At 39.3% G+C, this 21615-nt stretch overlaps 2 protein-coding genes across 3 annotated transcripts; one reads left to right on the top strand and one right to left on the bottom strand.

The window, feature by feature from the left end:
* Positions 1-8: 8 nt before the first annotated feature.
* On the bottom strand, positions 9-7292 carry fbxo8 (F-box protein 8). Of its 2 annotated transcripts, XM_031867225.1 has the most exons (5): positions 6244-7292; positions 4480-4591; positions 2441-2524; positions 868-1012; positions 9-391 (listed from the first exon to the last, which is right to left on the bottom strand). In XM_031867225.1, exons 2-5 carry the CDS (start codon positions 4589-4591, stop codon positions 232-234), a joined length of 501 nt encoding a protein of 166 aa, XP_031723085.1. In that variant the 5' UTR covers positions 6244-7292; the 3' UTR covers positions 9-231. The 2 variants fall into 2 exon arrangements, with proteins under 2 accessions (XP_031723085.1, XP_031723086.1); XM_031867226.1 differs by lacking the exon at positions 6244-7292 and having other exon boundaries at positions 4480-6235.
* cep44 (centrosomal protein 44) lies at positions 6680-19365 on the top strand. The gene is made up of 10 exons (XM_031867224.1): positions 6680-6995; positions 8982-9129; positions 9332-9469; positions 12800-12874; positions 13460-13654; positions 14563-14691; positions 15704-15802; positions 16497-16565; positions 16755-16792; positions 17180-19365. The coding sequence occupies exons 1-10, from the start codon at positions 6904-6906 to the stop codon at positions 17259-17261; spliced, it is 1065 nt and encodes a 354-aa protein (XP_031723084.1). The 5' UTR covers positions 6680-6903; the 3' UTR covers positions 17262-19365.
* Positions 19366-21615: the final 2250 nt, after the last annotated feature.

The raw sequence follows: 21615 nt of genomic DNA, 5'->3' as shown, positions 1-21615 counted from the left end.
ACACACACACACACACACACACACACACACACACACACACACACACAAGAGAGTGACAGAATCATATCTTGTGAATGCAGACCTAACAGATTCTTAATCCATCCACACACACACACACACTTTGATGATGTCATCATTCTGAGCCTCTGATGTTTCACTTTTCTCTCACTTCAACTTCAAACATCATTTTGTCGTGACATCACTGTTCCACACACCGACATGTGCTCACACTCAACACACACTGCAGAAGCTGTCATGTGTTACCTCCTGTGCATTAGCATTGAATGTCAGGCAGCCTTCATCTAGTTGTAAGTAGAGTCTTCTATATGAGAAACCAGCAGGTAGTCTTCTGTTGTAGATGGAGCAGTGTCCCCATGTGGACTTACACAGCCTGATGGATCGACACATGTGGGTTAAAGGATAGAAACAAATAAAAAACAACATAATAGAACTTTACTGCATACATGTGGTGAAAAACAAAAAGCTGTCTGGTAAGTTGACCGAAAACAACTGACAAAGACAGCAGTTGACAAAACAAGTTTTTACTACCTTGAACTTTCTCCTGAAAGTCTATCTGTCATCATTTCTTTTGTATGTCAGTGTGGCAGATCACACAATGCAGTTCAGAGATAGACGCTATTCATTTAAAGTACACATTGGGTCACCAAACCCCTAAATTTGGTGGCCAAATTATATTTTTGGTGGGCCAAAAAACTTATGTAAAACAATACAGCCTTTCTTAACTGTGACAATGAAAAGACATTAACAGAATGGAAATACATACAATACTAAAACTCAGTGTCTTAGCTCTGAGCCCTCTTTTCCCTTAACCTGTATTTAGACAGGTAATCTTATTGAGACACGCACCCCTGCCATAGATATTCGTCGCTTCCCAGGTCCTGCCACACACAGCCAGCCAGGCACAGGTCAGTAGCATTTAGGTATGACAGGATGGTGATGCCTAATTCGGGTGGCAACATCTCCAAATCTATAAAACCATGTTGTTCCTTACCTACAGGAACAGATAAAAAGAAGGAGGAAGGCAGAAATAGAAAACAGATCAGTCAACTGTCTTACATGTCCAGCTCCCTCGTCTCGAAGTCAACAGGTTTTTTTGAATGGGTTTTCGGTGAGACGCCTGGTCTGTCTTCAACACAAGCTTAAGAGATTTTAACGTTTTGTTATACGACATAAAATACGTCAGTAAATATCCCACTCCAAAATGTTGAAGCTTTTACGTGTCTTAAAAAAGGCAGTTGCTAACAAGTGGCTAAATGAGACTACAGAGGTTGTCAGGAAAATTAAAAGTCATCACGCCGAACACGGAAAGTCATCTACTCACTAGTCAGCCTCTACAGCCTCGTTGTGTGTATACTCACACTTATGTGACCGTGGTGTAGTTTGTTTATAGCAAAACATTACCTTGTGAACAAAACGTCTAAGTATTGACAACATTTGTCTGCCACAGAGTTTATTTTCTGCAATAATACAAAACGCAATGGAAAAATCCCATTGGCTCAGAAGGCTGAGAAAACGAGTGCAATGCTAACTTCCGGATTGGCCTACAAAAATACCTTATCCCTGCAGCCCTCTTTTGCTGTTAGAGGACAGTAATATTCCATTTCCCAACCCTAAAATGAATTAAAGAGCAGTGCAGAGCTTTTCACAAATAAAAAAGGTAGAAGGAGGTAGCGCTCAAAGAGATTGACTGCTTTGTTGCCTCATGACTTCTGTTGAACACACTGCAAAAATAAGCAGCTCTCTCTTATTGGCTGCCTTAAAACTCCGACCCATTTCACAGTTGTAAATGTAAACATTCCAGATGTGGTCCAGTTTAGTTCCTGTTGCAGTGTATGTGAATGACATAAGCTGACAGGAAGTAGACCTGGTCCCATTGACACACTCTATTCAATATGTGGACGGACTCATTGCAAAAAGTACAGGTGACGGTTGGCCACTCATGGCCCGTATCATACTGAAAAATTAAGAATAGAGACTCCTGTCCTGTGCCTTGGTGGAAATTTGGTTTAGATTTAATCTAATTTATCAACCACTGCAAGAGTAGAAATATTGCTTGCATTAAACTTGCATTCCATAAGACTAAGATCCTTTTAGCAGTTTTTCAAGCCTAATCCTAATGTACTAACTGGTGTTAAAGCCCTTAACTCACCTCAATGAAATCAAATGAAGGCAGCAAAAATGCATGAACCTTGTTGGATTATCTATCTCTGTTTGGAATGTATCACCCTGTACGTGATTCAATGGAAGTGATGGCTTCTTCTGTAGGTGGGCAACCAATCCCTGTTATTTCCAACTATGCTGACTGTATGCACACACCATCATAAATAATGGAAAGGAGAGGGGCAACCAAAGATCAGTAAAAACATTCAAAATACATAATAAGAGCGAGCGTTAGTAGCTAGAGTGTGTGTGTTCGTACCTCCCATGCGTGTTCTCAGCAGATGATAGATGTCGGGGCCATAACACGGCTGAGGAGCTCTTTTCTGGGGATCTCCATCTCTCCCTAAAAGAAGATACATTCATGTTTCTACTTTTTTTATTCCATCACTTTCATGACTTGCTTACTTCTATTTAGCATGACAGAGAAGCAGGAGACTATCCCAACATGCATTGTGGTTTAAGACTGACCAGACAGACAGAGTTTTTGTCATCATTTAACTTGATCTACCTTATGAACCATCCCGACCCCTTCGGTCGTCTGGGACTGGTCTAATTTCTGTTCCCAGAGTCAGAACTAAACATGGAGAAGTTCAGTTTTTCTGCTCCACATTTCTGGAACAAAGTCCAGAAAGCTGCAGACCCTCAGCTCCTTTAAATCAAGATTGAAGACTTTTCTGTTCGCTGCTGCCTTTAATTAAACCAGATTCAAGGATATTAATCAATTTCTGCATTTCACTACTGCATTTTATTTCTTACACTGCTTTTTAGTGTTTTAATGACTGTTTTTAATGTTTCAATGAATGTTCTTAATTGTTTTTAAATCTCCTTTTCTTTTGCCTTATGTTTTGATGCTTTTATGTGAAGCACTTTGAATTGCCTTGTTGAAATGTGCTGTACAAATAAACTTGTCTTGCCTTGATCAATAGATAACTTCAGTCAGATGTATTATTATCTTTGGCGCTTTTTTATTCTTACAGTTTTGTTAATAATGTGTTCATACAGTATGGTTTTACTGGTGTCTTTCTTCACAATGTACAGTATTTACTTTTAGTTTATTGTGTAAATTGTAAAACCCTGAAAATTTGACACTCATTATAGTGTATATGTATGAAATGAGGTGCTCGTTGAATTTCAGATGAATGAAAGTAGTGATTAAGTTCAAACTTGTTTTTTGCTCTACTCGCCTCCTTTGAGTAAAACGTTACTTACTGTAAGCCACTACAAGAGATTACACTTCAAGACTTTTGTTTGCAAAATCCTAGGAGCATAGCAACAAGAAAGAGACACATTGCTAGGGGCAAAACAATTACAAGAAAAACTGCTTTGAGAAACACCGGAGCAAGAATGACAGGTGGAGTCAGATTTATAGCAGACAAAAGGATGAAAGTATTGGAATCCTGGAAACAGAAAACTAGTAAGATTAAGGCTGATGGAGACCAAGCTAATGAAGTGATTATATATAATATATTATTATTATTATTATTATTTTATAATATATTACATTATTATATTATATTATACATATATTATATTATATTATATATAATAATGTAACTGTGTAACACTAACCACTGATGAAAACCACTTGTTATTGCTAGTTGTTATTTGGATAATACAGTGATAGATAAACATCCGGTGTATTTTTATCCACTTCATTAAAAGAATTACTCTCACTTTTGGCAGTAAACTGAAGCTTTATGCAACATGACATGGTGCATGTCATTTTCAGTTCATTCTGTTATTTTCTCTGAACAGCAATGATTCTGCAATGGGTGGAAGCTGCACAGATTGAGTTTGATTTATTTCATCGTCTGTCAATTTTAAACTGTGTTGGTTCTTTTAAATGTCTTAAGAACTTTTAGAAAAGGTACACAATGACATCTGACTCTGATTTACCTGCCCTTATTCTTTTTTTTGTGTCTGGTGGAATTACTGAAGGAACACACCGACAGTGATTATATTTTTGACAAATAACACAATCTTGAGGTTCAAAATGTCTAGTCAAACAATTAAATAAATCCATATTCTTTATTTTATTAACATTAGAGGTACATAACATAAACAGGAACTTTAAAAAAAAAAGAAAGATATTTAAGTTGGTGCTTGCTGTGCTAATATTGAGTTGAAAGTTTATTTATATGGACTGAAACCCAGAACCTTAAATAAATATATAAATGAACCTTAATAACAAACTCATATTGTATCGGAAATGAAACACAACCTTTGTGATAGCAGCAGTCACGCACAAACTTTAAAATCCTCAGCCAAAAGTAATTAGTTAAGAAATGTGAGGATTACCTTGCTCTTGTCCTCCTCCTCCTCCTCCTCCTCGGTCAGCCAGTCGGTCTGCAAGCTCTTCCTGAAGCTGCAGCTGTTGTCTGGGAGGCAGCCTCCACAGTGCTTGACCCATCTACGTATATGGCAGCACAGTAACACAATACAAGCTGGTCACTTGGATGATGATACAATATAACAATATGCTGTAACACAGCTGACCCACGTGTAAGGTAATAAGTGACACACGGTGCCTGTACACTCTCTCATTTATACCTCACAGGAGAGGTACTGCACATGATCAAAGGGTGTACTGTGAGCAGCACATTGGACAACTGCTCGTACAGCAGTATGTTTACATGCAATAATCTGCTCATATTTGTGATGATCTATTTCAATATCCCATTTATGTATTGTGCATAAACAATATGTTGGTTACATACATCTGACTAAACTAGTTGTGGTTTTCCAAAAGTCAACATCTTATCCATGTGTATGTCAGTGAGTTACTAGTTAGGCAGGAAAACAATTAATATAACCTGTTATGATCTTCCATTACTGGCAACCTAATAGAGCAGGCAACTCCACAAGACAGTGTGGAAATCAGTTCAGGAAAAAAAATCCAGAAACACTTTGATTGAAGATGATCACAAATAAGATACGACTCACTCATATAAGAATACCATATACCCACTATACTTCAAACAACATGTACTAACCACTGGGCGGAATGGTTCTCAGATTCTTACAATACATTGTCCTGTATCATATCATTCCGACTATCCACTAGTGAATAAAATAATTCACCACTAGTTATATACAAAATCTTCCCAACAATCTGGTATTTACAATGGGAATGATATAATGTGTTATTATCATTTCCTCTGGTTAATTTGTTCGCACTGCTAGTCTTTCATGTTAAAGCATATGTGCTGCTGAAAAACACTAAAAACTGGTAAAACCAGACTGTTCCATTCAAGTCTCAACTATTACATAGGAATTCTTAACACTGTACAGTGTTCGATAGACTCAATCATGCCTATGATAGTATCTTCTTCAATAGCATACAGCTACCATTCAACAAGGTCAGATTATATTTGGGTCAGCTACAGTTATTTTATAATTCAAGGCATAATGTTCTACAACTGCTTATTCACTTTATTATATTATGAAAAAAATAATCAATGAACTAAGTGATAATGTATGACGGCATGCTATATATTGCATTCTATAGTTTCCTGTGTTAGACAATATTTCAGAGTTCTTACAATTAAGAATGCATGTAACCCTTCTGACACCTCATCAGCATCTACTTAGAGCATTGTCACAACTCTCTGCTGATGAACTTCAGAATAGAAACAAAGCAGCAATGCACTGTCGGCCGGTCCTTCTTCTGTATTAAACTGCCCACACTTCTTTCCTCTCAGCCTGACTAACGTCAGCTGTGTTGCATAAACAAATCCATTACACTGTTGTAAACATCAACGTTGGAAGTTCGAGCTAGCAAGGTAGTCTGACCTTTAGTCCCGCCTTCCCTTCGATATCATTGGTCACACATATCAAAACAGCGTTCAAAATGGAAGGTCATTGGCTGAATTAGCTTTCACTCACAATCTGATTTTCTAAATCCCCGAGTTAGCTTACACAGCTAGTTTAAGTTGACGAAGATACTGCCGACCCAAACTAATTGATTTTGCTGCACTATTAAAGGACGTTGGCCCCATTTATTTTTCAAGCATAGTGCAGTACTTCCTAATGAGTACGATACAGTAACCCTGAACTACTTACCTGAGTTTAGTAATTCCTCTGACAACCCGACCTGCACACAAGTACAGCTGGAAATACTGTGTCCCTGCTATCCAACGTATCCAGTTGTCATGTCACTTAGCAAAGTACAATTAAAAATAGAGCAGTTGCTCCCGTGCTCAGGAGGAACCTTTCATGTCGTTGTTCTACCACTACCATCCTCTGTTTTCTCACTCCTCCTCCTGTGCCATCTGCCGGTCATCACAGAAACTGATGAACTGAAGGAAAATTAAGACTTTTACAGTGAGTCAACATCATTCGTTTTCTTTGTGAATACGCGCTGCCTATGACAAATTAATAAACTAACCTCAACGGGAAAAGAGCAGAGAACAGTGTGCGTACAGTTTACGTCACTGACGTCAACCTGCGTACAACAGCCAATCATGTTTCGTGCTGTTGATCACCCGGTAGAAACAAAACGACTGTTCCTTCGTTTCCCCAGACGGGACGAAATGAAACTTAGCTAGAAGACTGCAGCGAACTCATTGGAATTATAACACTGTTATTTGAATATTCAAACACGACGTAAAGGTTGTAGTTAGTGTTGTCTAATTTTGCTTCGACCGTATTTGTGTTGCCACAACACAAGCTGACTCCAGTTAGCCGTTTAGTTTGGCGCGTCTCTCTTTGTTACAGCTAAAGATGCAGTCCACTGGAGATGTCCAAGGATGTCTTCGTAAACTGGAAACTCTCCTGCGGGCGATAAAGTACCCAGGATATGTCGACTACAACGGGTAATAACACAACACATATCTGCCTGACGGACGCTTTATAAAAGCACAGCAACTCCAACATACATAAAGGTTTCCAGTGCTAGAAGCCCATATAACACCACACGTTAATATTTAACTAACTAGCCTGGCGTGACATGTGACATTAACGTACAGTCAGTAGGAAGCTAACGCTAGTGGTAGCAGCAGTCAGCGAGTTTAGCTAACGTTAACCGCTAACGGTGTTGTCAAACGGAATATGAAAGATTTAACTGTTGCATGCGTTACTGTTACATTTCTAACAGTTAAATAATACCGATGCAGTTTACAGTCGGGGACAACTAAAACATTTTAGTTTTCTTACTATGCTTAACGTTGCGTGTACGACTTTATCTGCTGTTTGGTTCATACAAACACCAGTATGTGGTGGCCTCTGCCTCAGGTGGTGTAATCTGCAAATGTAAATGAATGACCTACCTTATTAAAGACATAGAACATGTCCTCAAGTCTTCAATGACTTTGTGTGGAATACCTCTTGTAACGTTGCCTGTCGACCACAAGGCATCACTATTGTCCCAGTGTAACGTAATGACCATGTTCTGCAAAACTTTTATTCCAAAAGGAATTGCAGTTTGTCTCTAGGTGTTCCTTGGCCACCACCCAAACCTGCATATTGTTTGTTTGTTTGTTTGTTTGTTTGAATTCAATATTTTGCTTTATTTTGTAGAAAACTCACAGACAGACATCTACCACAAACACAGCAATGGTTATGAGATGTGAGAGCTGGCTGGCATTGTTTATGTTTTAAGATCTGATACACAACTTTTTACAAATGCACCAAACCATGATGAGCATAACACTTCCATGTAATAAACATAAGAGCCATGTGTTGAAAATGTAAACTGTGAGTTGACATAAACAAACGCAGAGTGTGTTCAGATAAATATGTATTTGAATATAGAGTGTATGTCAATGCACATGTCTGTCTACACACATGTTTTTGAGCAGCATACCCTATATGTTTGGTCATCTAGTCCAGATTAATTCAGATAATAATAATGAATTAATAATTACCTTTCCACATACAAATAGTTGTATATACAGTGGGTACGGAAAGTATTCAGAACCCTTTAAATTTTTCACTCTTTGCTTCATTGCAGCCATTTGCTAAAATCAAAAAAGTTCATTTTATTTCTCATTAATGTACACTCAGCACCCCATCTTGACAGAAAAAAACAGAAATGTAGAAATTTTTGCAAATTTATTAAAAAAGAAAAACTGAAATATCACATGGTCATAAGTATTCAGACCCTTTGCTCAGTATTGAGTAGAAGCACCCTTTTGAGCTAGTACAGCCATGAGTCTTCTTGGGAATGATGCAACAAGATCTGCAAGGAAGAATGGCAGAGGATCCCCAAATCCAGGTGTGAAAAACTTGTTGCATCATTCCCAAGAAGACTCATGGCTGTACTAGCTCAAAAGGGTGCTTCTACTCAATACTGAGCAAAGGGTCTGAATACTTATGACCATGTGATATTTCAGTTTTTCTTTTTTAATAAATTTGCAAAAATTTCTACATTTCTGTTTTTTCTGTCAAGATGGGGTGCTGAGTGTACATTAATGAGAAATAAAATGAACTTTTTTGATTTTAGCAAATGGCTGCAATGAAGCAAAGAGTGAAAAATTTAAAGGGTTCTGAATACTTTCCGTACCCACTGTAAATCATCAGTACGTCACAGTTTAATTGCCAATGAGTTTATATTCACTTCATTAAGCAAAATGTCTGTTGATTTTGCCAACTATTGTCTAATACAATTCTGGCATCATATAAAGAAATGAAATGTGTCAGTCACTTTTTTCCCAAACACAACTGTGTATGAACTTCATTTTAGGATGAGTTGTGACAACTGTAGGATTGTTAGCAGCGTGGACTTTACATATCAGATTCTCTCTGTCCTCATTTGCAGTTTTTCTCACAGTTTAGCACGTTGTTCTTTGTTTCTCCACCAGCCTTTCCAAAGGAGATCCCTCTGCTTTTCTGCCAATTGTGAGCTTCACCCTCACCTCCTTCTCTCCACCCTTTGCTAAGCAGCTAATGGAGGCTGGACTGGAGCTGACTGGCAAAACTGACCTCCGATTCACTGACACTCTTTATAAGGTAACGCATACACACGTTCTGAGCGCTGTGTTTTCACAGATGCAGCGTTGCAAAATGTTGTCAAGTTTCTCAATTCCCATTTGTCTATATTTTTGGCTGTATAAATTGAATTGAATTGAACAGTGGATTTTTATTTCACACTCAAAATTCTTCTTCTAACCTGTCGTCCGTTCCACTATATGTGTGTGTTTTGTGTGTGTAGGTGCTGAGAGATATCTTCCACTATAAACCCATACTGACCAAGCAGCAGTTCCTCCAGTGTGGTTTCTCTCAAAGGAAAATCTCTGTCATCTGTGACATCATTAACTTGGTCCTGAAGAAACACAACCAGCTGAAAAAGGTACAGAACTTTTTAATGATTTATTTTTATCTATATGTGTGTCTTGAAAGCAGATTGCATAATCTGTAAGTGTAATTGGTAACATTAAAGGCAGCAATGCAGTCTGCCTTCTTTTATGGGCGACTGTGGCTCATGGGGTAGAGAGGGTTGTCCGGTAACCGCAAGGTTGGTGGTTCGGTCCACGGTTACTACATGTGCTGTGCCGAAGTGTCCCTGAGCAACACACTGAACCTCTAACTGCTCCCCGGGTGCTTCTCAGGGGCAGCCCACTGCTCCCTATATACTAGGGATGGGTCAAATGCAGAGAACAAATTTCCCCACTGCGGGACTAATAAGGGATTTAAAATTAAAAAAAATATAGAGCAATCTGAGATTTTGGATCATGAAGATCATTGAATTCATCAGTTCTGCTTGGTGAGACCAAACTTTTGTTAGATTTTTTTTTTCTGTTATTAGTACTGTAACGTACTATCACACACACTATTTATTCAAAATTTGTACTTTTGTTCGAATGTGGGAAAACATTAAATATTTAAACTGTAATGACCTTTTCAAATGCAAAATCTGTATACGCAACACACCTTTTCAAGTAGTTTACCTAGTGGTCCAGCAGAGCGTGCTCTTAAAATGTACTAACGGCTTGACTTATTGCATGTTTTATTGACCTCAGTCCATCAGTACATGAACGGACACTAGCAAGAAAAACCACACTTATCATATAATTACAACAACGAGACACCTGAGAAGCAGTACGTGGAAGTATTTTGAGTTCTACACCGGAGATGGCAAAATTCTGCTGACTTACTGGGAATCCCCACGGGAAGCACGACGTAAGCGAGTCATAAGCGTTCTGACATTTAATCAAAACACTGACTCTGTTTCTGGTAAACGTCTGTCAGTAGCAGCTGCTGGGGAGCTGAGTGGACAGCGGCCCGCTATCGTCCCTTCACCAGGCTGACTGACATCAGACATTTACTGAACCAAAATAGTTTTTATGTGGGGTCCATGGGAAGAAAACAATAGTGTTTGTAGGGCTATGTGTAGATTGAGTAGGTGTGGACTGATTGTTCCTCGAGTGACAACGTCAAAAAATCTTTTAAACGCTTTCAATGTGGATTGGATGTTACTCTACAATGACAACAAATCTGTGGACTCACCTGCTAGCTTTCCACCCAAGCGAGGCAGAGGAGCCACCAGATGCGAAAGCAGCCATGTCAACAGTACAACCGTGTGTGACATACTCATCCTCAGGACCCTCGCCAGGAGTAAAGAGGCTGTCAATGATAAGATGGCAAGATTTATATGCAAGAATATGCTGCCCATTGGTATTGTTTCAAGGTTTTCAGGGTCTAGTGACGGAATTGGAGCCACAATATATACAACACCAAGCCCCACCACAATCTCAAGGAACAAATTGTAGTTGTTTATTATAGAAAATATATAGACGTTACTTAAAGGTAAAACACACTCTGACCACCGACAGAAGGACAGAGCTTGGGCATGCCTAGTGTTCATTTTGTCGACTACTTTTATATTTAGTCTTAGACCTGAGATCAAAAGTCCTTGTTAGTTTGAGTCATATTTACACAACCTTATCCTTTTTATGCTTAGTCAGTTTAGTCTAGGCCAGGGGTCGGCAACCTTTACTATCCAAAGAGCCATTTTGCCCTATTTTCCACCAAATAAAATTCGTCTGAAGCCGCAAAAGCTATTTGATATCACAGCTTATAAAGTTGTATATATAGTTACATTATATATACAAAAACTATAGTGTGTTGTATTTATGAAAATATAGAACAAGAATAAAGACAATTCTTGACATCATTTTGCAATTTTACCTGTTATAACAATATCAAACTCTTATGAAGAGGAGAGTTTGCTGCAGCAGTTGAGAAATCGCTCTTTTTCGCTCATCTCCAGCATGACACTTTTCAGCAAATGCTGTGTGCTTGTTCTGGAAGCATGCAGGTAAGCCAGCATCGTTGGCAGTGAAAGCAAATGAATACGTCCACGCAAAGTTAAACTCTATTTTCCTCCGTGACTTTTCTTTTTTTGGATTTATCCATTGATAGTTTACCGAGGGCGGGGGTCTGCAAATCATGATTAGCCACCTGCAGGGAAAAGCGCTTGACAGAGGTAGAGGATTTAACTGCCTGTGGGAATAATTAACATATAAGATTCTGTTCATTCTTGCTTATAAATTATATTCTCTCTGAACACGTTTCTCTTTTTGGAGAGAGTCATGTGAGATAACTTCTTCGATTAGCGCAATTTCCCTGCTCTTCTTTCTATTTCCTTGTCTCAGCCCCGTGTGTCACGGTGTGTGTAAACCTCGCTCGAGTCAGAAAACTTGTCAGAATACCCATATTTGATTGGCTGAGCTGCATCACGTGATGTGATTTGCAATGCATTGGTCGGTGTGTTTCCTGCACCGCCGAACAAGTGCCGTAACAGCTGAATAAGAGGCGCCGGTTAAAGTTTAAACTCGGTGCCCAATATGTATAATTCCGAATTATCTATCGGTTTTTAGTTCCTGGGTCCGGATCCGGTGCGGCAGTTGGGGAACTCAGGGAGCCGCAACAGAGAGGTTGCCGACCCCTGGTCTAGACCAACAATGAGCATTTTAGTAAAGCTTCAGAAAACTTCTTTCAAATAAGCTTTCATCCAATTGATTTTATGATTTTAAAGAGCTGGTACTTAAAATTTCTCACAAAATGATGGGTTGCATAATTAAGAATGCTGCTTTGTGGAGACAGTGTCAATTCTGATGTTATTAATTGAAGCTACACATCCAGAAGTGGTACCTTTTCTGATTTGCATATTTATTTAAAACAACGCAATACAACAATGAGGCCCGTGGATTGATGGAACACACCGTCTTTACAATTAACACCTATTACAAAGACAGACCTGGCAGGCTGTTTTCAGTCGGTCATAGTGGCCTGCCACTTAAATGAGAGAGCTTCACTGCCACTACTGTTATACATTGGGGCGTAAATAGAGCATTTGCCCAAAGTTGGATGACAGATGTGGTCCAGCTTAGTTGGCTGGACTGGCAGCTCTGGATTAAAATTGTAATGATCATCAGGGTAATGAAAGTTTATTTTCACTAAGCTACAGATGGCCTGCGTGTTCCAGTCACACTACCAGGGGACAGCCACACACAGCCATAAAGTGTAGCAGTAACTCAATCCCCTAGACCTAAAACAAATCATTGGACTGCTACTATCTGTGCGGTGACAGTGGGGAAGTTTAGAGGTTAACAAAAATGACGACAAACAGCAACTCTGTAACATAACCAGTAGGATTGTGTCTTTATGTGTGATGTAGCCAAGAGTAAGATGTCCTGCCTCACACAAGGATGACCGAGGAGAAGCTCATCCAACACTGACTGATGCAGACACTGTAAGTATCGTGTAAAGATACCGACACACACTCTGACCATACAAGCCCAAAACTGTATTTTCCGTTGACACGTCAACACTGACCAGAGTTCAGTGTTCAGTTTTGACTTGTTTCATTTGAGGAACAGAGCAGGTGTATACCCATAAAAAATAGACAATTATGTATATTCTTTACAATTTAATAATACAAAAGGCAGCTTTCTTGACAATACAGATACCTAATTAAAAAGCCAGTTACCTAAAGACAAAAGAAATTAGTTGTCTATTATGAATGGATCCATTCTTGGGTAGTTTAGTTTTTGTAAATGCAATAAGCTGTTCATCAGTATGGCATAAGTTGTGAGAGCCTTGAATGTGCTTGTCAGAGGGTGTGTTTTGTTACAGAGAAGCAATTCATACTTTTAAACCTAAATGAATGTCACTGAAATATACAGGAACATTAGCAAGGATGTCAAGTGGTAAATGAGCAGCAATCAGCAGGTAGGGGGTGATATTTACAGAAAGGTGTGATGTGTCAAATGAATGAAGAAATGTGCATTAGGACGTTCTCTTCAGTTAAATACTATTGTGTTTTTATGTGTTTAAGGTGTCCGAGAGGCCATTTGTTGTGAATCACGTAGAAAATTCCTCCACTTTTCCTAAAAACTCCTCTTCTGTGGAAGAATTCTCCTCCCATGATGTAACCTGTACCTCTCGTAATGAAGTGTACTCCTCCAATTCTCCTGGAAATGGGATCACGGAGCTGGCAGGACACGAGGAGGACAAGGATAACATTCTTTACGTAAGCATTTATTTAACCAGTACAAAGACTAAAGCTGGGCTCTGACTACAGGAGTTTTAAAATCATGACATGCATAAGAAGAATCTTGACAAATGTTCTTCTCTCTAATCTCAAATATGCACACACTTCAAGATTTGAATTTAATGGCACATCACAGACTACAGGGTATCATTAAGATTTTTGTGCCAGAGGGAGCAACAAACCACCTCACGCGATTTCTCTCACGTGATCCAATGGGGAAGCAGATGTAAACAAAACTGGCCTGAGGTGGTTCTACAACTTGCTGTAGAAATTCTTTGCAGTGAGAAACAACAAAAGCAGAAGGCTAAAAGAGTCTGGATGAGAAAAGGAATGGGGAAACGTGGTCAACACGGGTTCTCTATTCTTCAGCGAGAACCGGGGGTGAGATTTTAAGTGTCCGTTTTAATGTCTGTCAACAGTGGTATGCTAGCTAACGTTATCCTCAAGAGCTAGAAAGTTTACCGTTGCCTGGAAACACTGTCAGCTGCCATGGCTCGTCTCTCATTGGCTATTATGGTTATTATTATTTCCGTTTGGAAATTAGTGAGGCTGCGAACGGTTCAGAAGGATTAAGACTAGATCTGTAGTCACATTAACAGATTATCTGGGCCGAACATCAGTACAGACCAATACCGGATTTTCCCTCCCAATTGTCGGGGGGTGATTCAGGGTTGAATTGGCCCTAAACTCCTGTAGTGTGAACCCATCTTTAAGCAAACGCGACCTTCGAGTGGTCACGTTGTTCTCATGGGAGAAGCTACAATGCTGGGGTTTGAGTTCTGTACCGGAACCTTGAAAGGCCTACAGTTCTGAGGACCACTGGATCAACCACACATCTTTGCAGAGGAGTCGGAACACGTGTAATGTAACTGTTTACTGTCTGTCAGTCATCAGAGTTCGAGGGAAGGCTCTCGGCTCTGGAAGCTCAGCTAGGGAGTCTTCTGTCTGGGATGGTCAGGCTCAATATCCTGGAGAAACGCCTGGAGAAACTCGACAAACAGAGAATCACAGACAAGGTTGATATGACATTCTTTACTTCTTTAATATTGTCTTCATTTGACAGGCAGCAAGAAAAATGGGTAGCTCAAGTCAATCACTCTGTTTGGTTCATACAGGACTCAAGCTCAAGGAATTCCCATCGGCCCTTAGCCCCAGAAAATAGGATTGGGAAGGAAACTTTATTTGGGATAAGACTTGAAAGAGAAATACCCTGCTATGTTACAATGAACAGAAATGAAGGAAACGATAGAGATTATGGCCATAAGTGGGCACAGGTGTGAAACATCTCTCCAGAGCTACTGGTTATTGAAAGTCAGGGACCGGAGAGAGCAGAGCAACATCCTCACCAAGCAATACACCTCTGTTTAACAAATACAAATAGCCTAATACAAGCCGTTATCAAAGTCATCCTACTGGACACTTTTTGAGATAAATGTAAATAAATAGCCAAATTGAAATCAATATAACAATAGCATGTGATGAAAAAAGAAATATGCTAGCTGCCTGTGTAGACTACGTTCCATAGCACCCGCCTCGATATGTGCAGGCAGCCAGCCAGCCCAGGAGGTACGATTTTAAGATAAGATATACTTTATTGCTTGGGCAGTAGGGCTGTACACAGCTGCAATCCTTTCAAAACAATACATAGCCAAAAGACAAGGTAGAAAAACATGTCAAATGGTGGCCATGCCCTGATGGATCCAAATAACTATAAATACATAGGCACCATAAAACAGGTAAGAATCGTGAAAGACGTGAGACCGAATACATGAAACCACATAAAGCAGTGCCTCCTTCCTGTGAACCACAAAAACAAGGATTGACCAGTTTTCTTCATTGTGAATATTGTTATTCATTAAGAAAAAACTTTTAAAATTGAAATGTGGCTATAACTCATTATGCCACCCTTGATGCCCGTTTTTATAAAAGCAATAGCTCACTTCAGCCTGTGATATGTTGTGATTGTATATTATATTGTTGTAACATACCATTGCAGCCACCTTTTCTATTTATCGTGTTCTACTCCAGAATGAAGGAGAAATCATCACTATATCCAGAGAGAGCTGGGAAAATCTGATGAGCAGAGTGCTTTTCTTGGAGACTAAACTAGATCTGAGCAATATACAGGTAGTGTACATGCTGTGACATTTCATTTGAATCTCCTCGTAGACTGTTACACTGAATGTCTTGTTTTGTGGTCCGTTTCTGCTTATTAGTGTGTTTATTTTACTAAACAAGCCTTTTCACATGACTGGTGGGTTGTAACAAATTGCTAATCAAAGCTAATACCCTGTAATGTATACACTACAAGATGAAAACCCTGAAGACAGGTCGTTGTTTGGAGGGCTACAAGACAGAATTACTGGATTTTATCTGGAAAAGGTCAAGTAGCCTGTCGTAATGAACACTAGAATGTGACCAGGATCAATACTGTAATAAAGTGAAGTCCGTCAGTCATGTTGATGTATCAGGAACGTAGCTGTTCAGTTGCATCAAACATCTCACGATTGCCGAGACAGTGAGGTATGCATGTGCATCTGAATAGACTGGTACATGAAGAACTTCAGTCTCATGATGCTCCATCTTACCCTCAGTCAAGGACGGGGATGGTGATGGTAGGTCACTGCACTTACCAGATTATACAACCGTTAAATCTGTTCATAGTGGGAAACTCTTGTATAGGTTAAGCTGTAGTGTTGGTCACCTTCAGAGGTGGTTAAACTGTGATTAGCTTGAAACTAGCACTAAACCACTTTTCAGATGAATCCTTGACTAAGCACATTTTCAAAATGACCTTTGCTTTCTCGTCTCTTTATCTTAGTTAAGTGTCCCGCTGCCGTGTCCGTCATCTGCCTCGTCCTCTTCTTGCACCATGTCTGATGCTTCAAAGGTGAGACAGAGCAAAGGACTCATCTTGCTGTCACTATGGATACAAAAAAAGATTAGATTTCAATCATTAGGTCATTATTTTATTTTATATCAAACAAGTAATATACTGTATGTTATTGTCATACTCTGGACTGCAGCCACAACATTGAGGAAAGCTTTGTTTTCTTGTCTGTCCTGTTTCTTTTTCCAGGAGGACCTCAAAGACAGACTAGAGAGGATCACCAGCATGTAAGTTCTCCAGACTTCACTGAAAAGGAGTTCACATTCACCACCTCCTGGTTGGGAAATCAGTCTGCTCCCTGATTTTCATTCATTGATGTTTGTTGTTAGCTTTCCCTTTTTTTTAAATGTGTACACAACTTAAGTTCCAAATCTGGCTAACCTTGTTAGCTGTGCCCTCCAACAAAACTACAAAGTTAGCTGTGTTTAAGATCTGATACCTTTCACACAGTTATTGATCCTTTTGCTGCATCCATCCTGCTTTGATAATAGCAGCACCAGTTGCCCCTCCAACCTTGAATCTTATGAATGTTTTTTTGATCTAGTTGGGTTTATCAGATTAATAATGAAATCATTTTTACAATATGTGTGTTTGTGTATGTCTGAACATTTTAGGTTGAAGAGCACCTCCAGTCTGCTAAAGAACACAGAATCTTCCACAACACTGCAAATGAATGACAAATATTCATCACTTTAGTTTGGGTTCATTGAAATATTTTACTTTTCTATTGTTTTGGCATTGTCAATGTTCATAATTGAACCTAATTATCACCATTATTTGCTTGCGTTGTGTTTTTCCTAGCAAGCTATCTGAACTTTAGACAAGAGACTCTACTGTTGGAGCTTTTAACTCAAGTCTTAAGGGGAATGACTGAATGAATGTCCAGGAATAAAGGCCTCGGCTGATGAGAGTGCAGTCAATGATTTTCTAATTATCACAAGTAAATGTACAAATGTTAAAACTGAAGGTGCTTGTTTGAAGTGTTTTTCATTTAGTGAAATTGGTAACTCATTTCTCAATATTGTGTTCACTTTTTTCATAACTCACACAGTCAGCCCAACAGAAGTCAATGTTATCTATACTGTGGATCACATTTCATTGCTTTGACAATGAACACACGAAATATTTCAAGGCTCGTAAACCAAAAAGCAACCAGAAACTACAAAGAACGACTTTGTAGATACCTTGTAAGCAAAGCAAACTCATTGACAACCAGTGAGGAGATGAACATAAAGAGACCATATTCGGCAGTGGTCTAGGCTGCATATTGTCACATTGAAGGACCACCTACTCGACACGCGTGTCACAATAGAAGCTCCAGGCGTACACTCTGCATCTCAAAAAAATGGCTTAATAGATAGATATAGCGGATTGCTTGTCTGTTTTGGTTCTGCACCCTCTGAACGTGAGTTCGTGAGAAATCAAGTACATGGTAAGCTTCGTGTTTCAACTGTTTCACAGCTGACAAATGACTCTTGTAAGGCCCTGATCAGACGGAGCATGTTTAAGCAGCCTGGGGCAGCTCTTTGTTATTAGGTCAAACAGATGGGTGCATGCACATGTTTACTTCTTGAAAACAATGCTTTTAAACTATTCTACTGTTGAATGTGAATTATGTCATTTTCTTCAGATTTTCAACAAATGTTATTTTAAGAGTTTTGTCTACATTCACAAATGATTCTGAGGCACTTGCACCATTTAACCCTCACCCTACCAGTTTATTTAACACACAAGGACTATCCATCCATCCAGCTGAACAAAATAAAACTACTGAAAGAATAAACCATTGTAAGAAACAACCATCATAGATGTTAACTTATTTCTTCTCAAAACATTACAAGTTATGTAATTAGTGTCATCGGAAGAAAAAAGAAAAATGGATTATTCTAATTTTAGGAAGGTTACACATTTGCTTGTGTAAAACAGACAGAGCACATGAGGAAATCTGTGTCTGCTGCATCTGTCTCATATTCAACATGACATAGAGATTCTAGGATCGTTATCTAAGAGCTCTGCCTTGTGAGCCTAATCACCAGAAATTAACGGCCACCGAGTTGGTAGAAGCAGTGGAGTAGTACCAGGCGGCCTCAGACATGCTCAGCCCTACCTGTAAAGAGCCTATCGCTTCCGTCCTTGTCCAACCCGTTGGGCCTCACCAAGAAGGTCCTAAGCCAGCCAACCCTCATTTTGGGCCCACCCCATAGACTAGAGACACGGTGAAGTTCAACAAAGTTCAGAGCAAAATTACTTATGCATGAATACAATATACTGAGTAGAAATATATACTACGTAAAAAATTACCATTACACAGGTCTGTGTGTTGCTATAAACTAACGTACCTGCATCTGTCAACGCCATAGACCCTATGATACGAAGGTCAGCACCCTGTCCACAATTTGAGTTCCGTCTCCTTCCTGTCCAGGTATTATTCCAATTGTGAACAGACCATTCTAGGTTACTGCACAGATTAGGAATTGTTTGAATCTATTTAATATTAGCAGTAAAATCTAGATTCAAGATGTAATCCCTGTTATAAAGACAAATAAAAGTTATTTTTTTAACCCTACCTGTGTTCTTCTGCCCCCTCTCATCCCACCTCAATACAAACATACTTTACAGCAGCCAATGTTCAACACAAACGTACTTTATTGCAAACAGAAAATGTAAACTGCCGTGCGCTCTCTCAGGCTGCCCAGCTCCTCTGCTCCTGCTTAAAGGATCAGGGATAATTAGCAACCGGTTACAGCTGTGCCAATTAACCATTGCACTGTTCCCCTGAACCACTCCCACACATCTCTCCCCTGCAGCTGAGCACAGACCATGGCCATTACTACAGGCCTTTAGTTGAAACTTCCTTGTCTTTTATTTACTGCATTGTTAATAAAATCTATATACTTGGTACAGCAGTCTCTGGCTCCAGTTTATTATGGGTCCTGTGCATTGAGTATCACCTGGTATATGTCAAAGTGTTTTTTTTTATATCCAGCCACTTGTCTGTTTAATCTGTATATTAAACATGCCTTTTTTGGACCCACGTCTTAATTTCAAGCAAGATTCTAAAGAGCTTTTCTAGTTCTGCTTTTTTTCTATTTCATAAACGCATATACAAGTTGACGAATCTGAGGAATCAAGTTATTGGAGGACAAAAATACCTTCAGAGTAGAAGTGTGAGTGTGTGAGTGATGGTTGGTAGGGACAGCATTCACAGAGAATGGTAGTAAATGGGTCAGATGTTATATTTGGCTTTTTACCTCCGTTGAAGAAGCCCAGCAAAGCCTTAACCTTGTGACAGAGACATAGTTTTGTTCCCTCTGATCATTCTTGTCCTTCCTTGTGTTGTTGACGTGCTGGCCAAATTAGCTGGTAAGCAATGAAAAAATGCACAACACAATCATATTATAATTCCTTACAAATAATTGATACTCTAGGTGCTATATTATATGTATCTTTAATGAATAGATAATAAAAATAACAAGCATTCAGTGCATTCAACATTCAAAACTATGTGCAAACTGGTTACAGTTACAAGATTAACCAAGATACACACACACACACACACACACACACACACACACACACACACACACAATATAAGGGAGCTATCATTTATACCCGCGTATCCTTTCTAAGGTTGCAGCCTGATGCTCATCCTGGACCCAGCTAAAGGCCAATTCATACTTTCTGAACATTGTGTGACGTAAATGCCGTTACGCGTGCAGCCCGAAATGTGTGACTGCAGAGATTGTACGCATAGCAAGCGCGCCAACTGTACACGGTCCAGTTTTGCTCCTCTCCAGTTAGTTCTGAAGAGTGGTTGTGTGAGGATATGCGCCGTTACCCACATTTGTATAATTTGTTTTTCAAGAAAGACTCCTTGCAAACAGCGTCCACTACCAAGTGGAACAGAGTGCTGATTGGTACATGTGCATGTGTGGAACATCAGACCGATGTAGACCTTCAATTATAGTATGAATGGAACCACGTTCAAGACTGTATAAGTCCGCAGTTGTCCGTGGAGTGGGTAAAGTATGTCCGAGGCTTAGCAGTGGGTGAAAGTTTGTTTACACTCTGGACAGGTCATCGGGTTGTTTCAAATATTGAGAGAAGATGAATATATTTGTAACATGATACTGACAATGATGTTTAAGTTGTATCTTAAATCTTAAAACTTCTTCCAGAAACATGTGACCTCCAGTGCACTAATTGTGAGTGATAAACCCTCACTTTAGGACTGGTCTGCATGAACTCTCAGAGGACAAACAGCAAACGCAGATTGGGCTTTTCTGGAAGGGGGGCTCTAAGAGACATAATCAGACAGACAGTATGAGAAAAGAAATGCATTCTTTGAACATCAAAGCATGTAAACATCTTCTAATAGCAACCCTAAATACAAGTATGAACCTGAAAATAAGCATGATAGATCCCCTTTAAATTGAGGGAACAAATTATATCTTAGTAAATTGTGTCCTCAGTATACTTATTATTTCTCTCTCTGGCCCATTCCCTGGCTATGATCAACAGCAAGACGGTCTGATTGCTGCAGCTTCGGGTCTCGTGTAGATGATTAGTTTATATAGAAGGTAGCGCCCACTACTACAATGAAGTTACTTTTTTTTTTATAGTAGACTGTTGTGTCAGTCAAATCAGTGGCAATGGATGTGTTCTAAGTAGGATTTAACTCACTTTTTGTCAAATTCTTAAATCATTTTATCATCATTTGTGACTTTGATGAAATGGTGGGGCAAACTAATTTACATAAATATGTAATAATTATGTTAATAGACGTGTAACTGCTGTATCCAGTAGATGGCGGTAATGGGAAGGATGCCAAAGAGGGAATGAATTACTGTCCCCGAAGGTGCGTGCCAGGCAGTCTGAACCATAGACTTTCTCACCGTCTGTATACTGCCCTCTCTTACATATTGTACTCTATGACTGTCACAAGTTAAGGTAAGTTAGTGTGCGCATGGTTGTGAATGGAGTCTTCAAGTCATTTTAGCAAAAGGAGTCGGAGATTGTCCTGACATGCAAAGATCGGGGCAAAAATACC

Source organism: Anarrhichthys ocellatus, unplaced genomic scaffold, assembly GCF_004355925.1.
Source record: "Anarrhichthys ocellatus isolate YVR2014 unplaced genomic scaffold, GSC_Weel_1.0 scaffold38, whole genome shotgun sequence".
In the NCBI taxonomy this organism is placed as follows: Eukaryota; Metazoa; Chordata; class Actinopteri; order Perciformes; family Anarhichadidae; genus Anarrhichthys; species Anarrhichthys ocellatus.
Note: the sequence above shows the minus strand (reverse complement) of the source record. Positions and strands in the feature narration are given on the sequence as shown.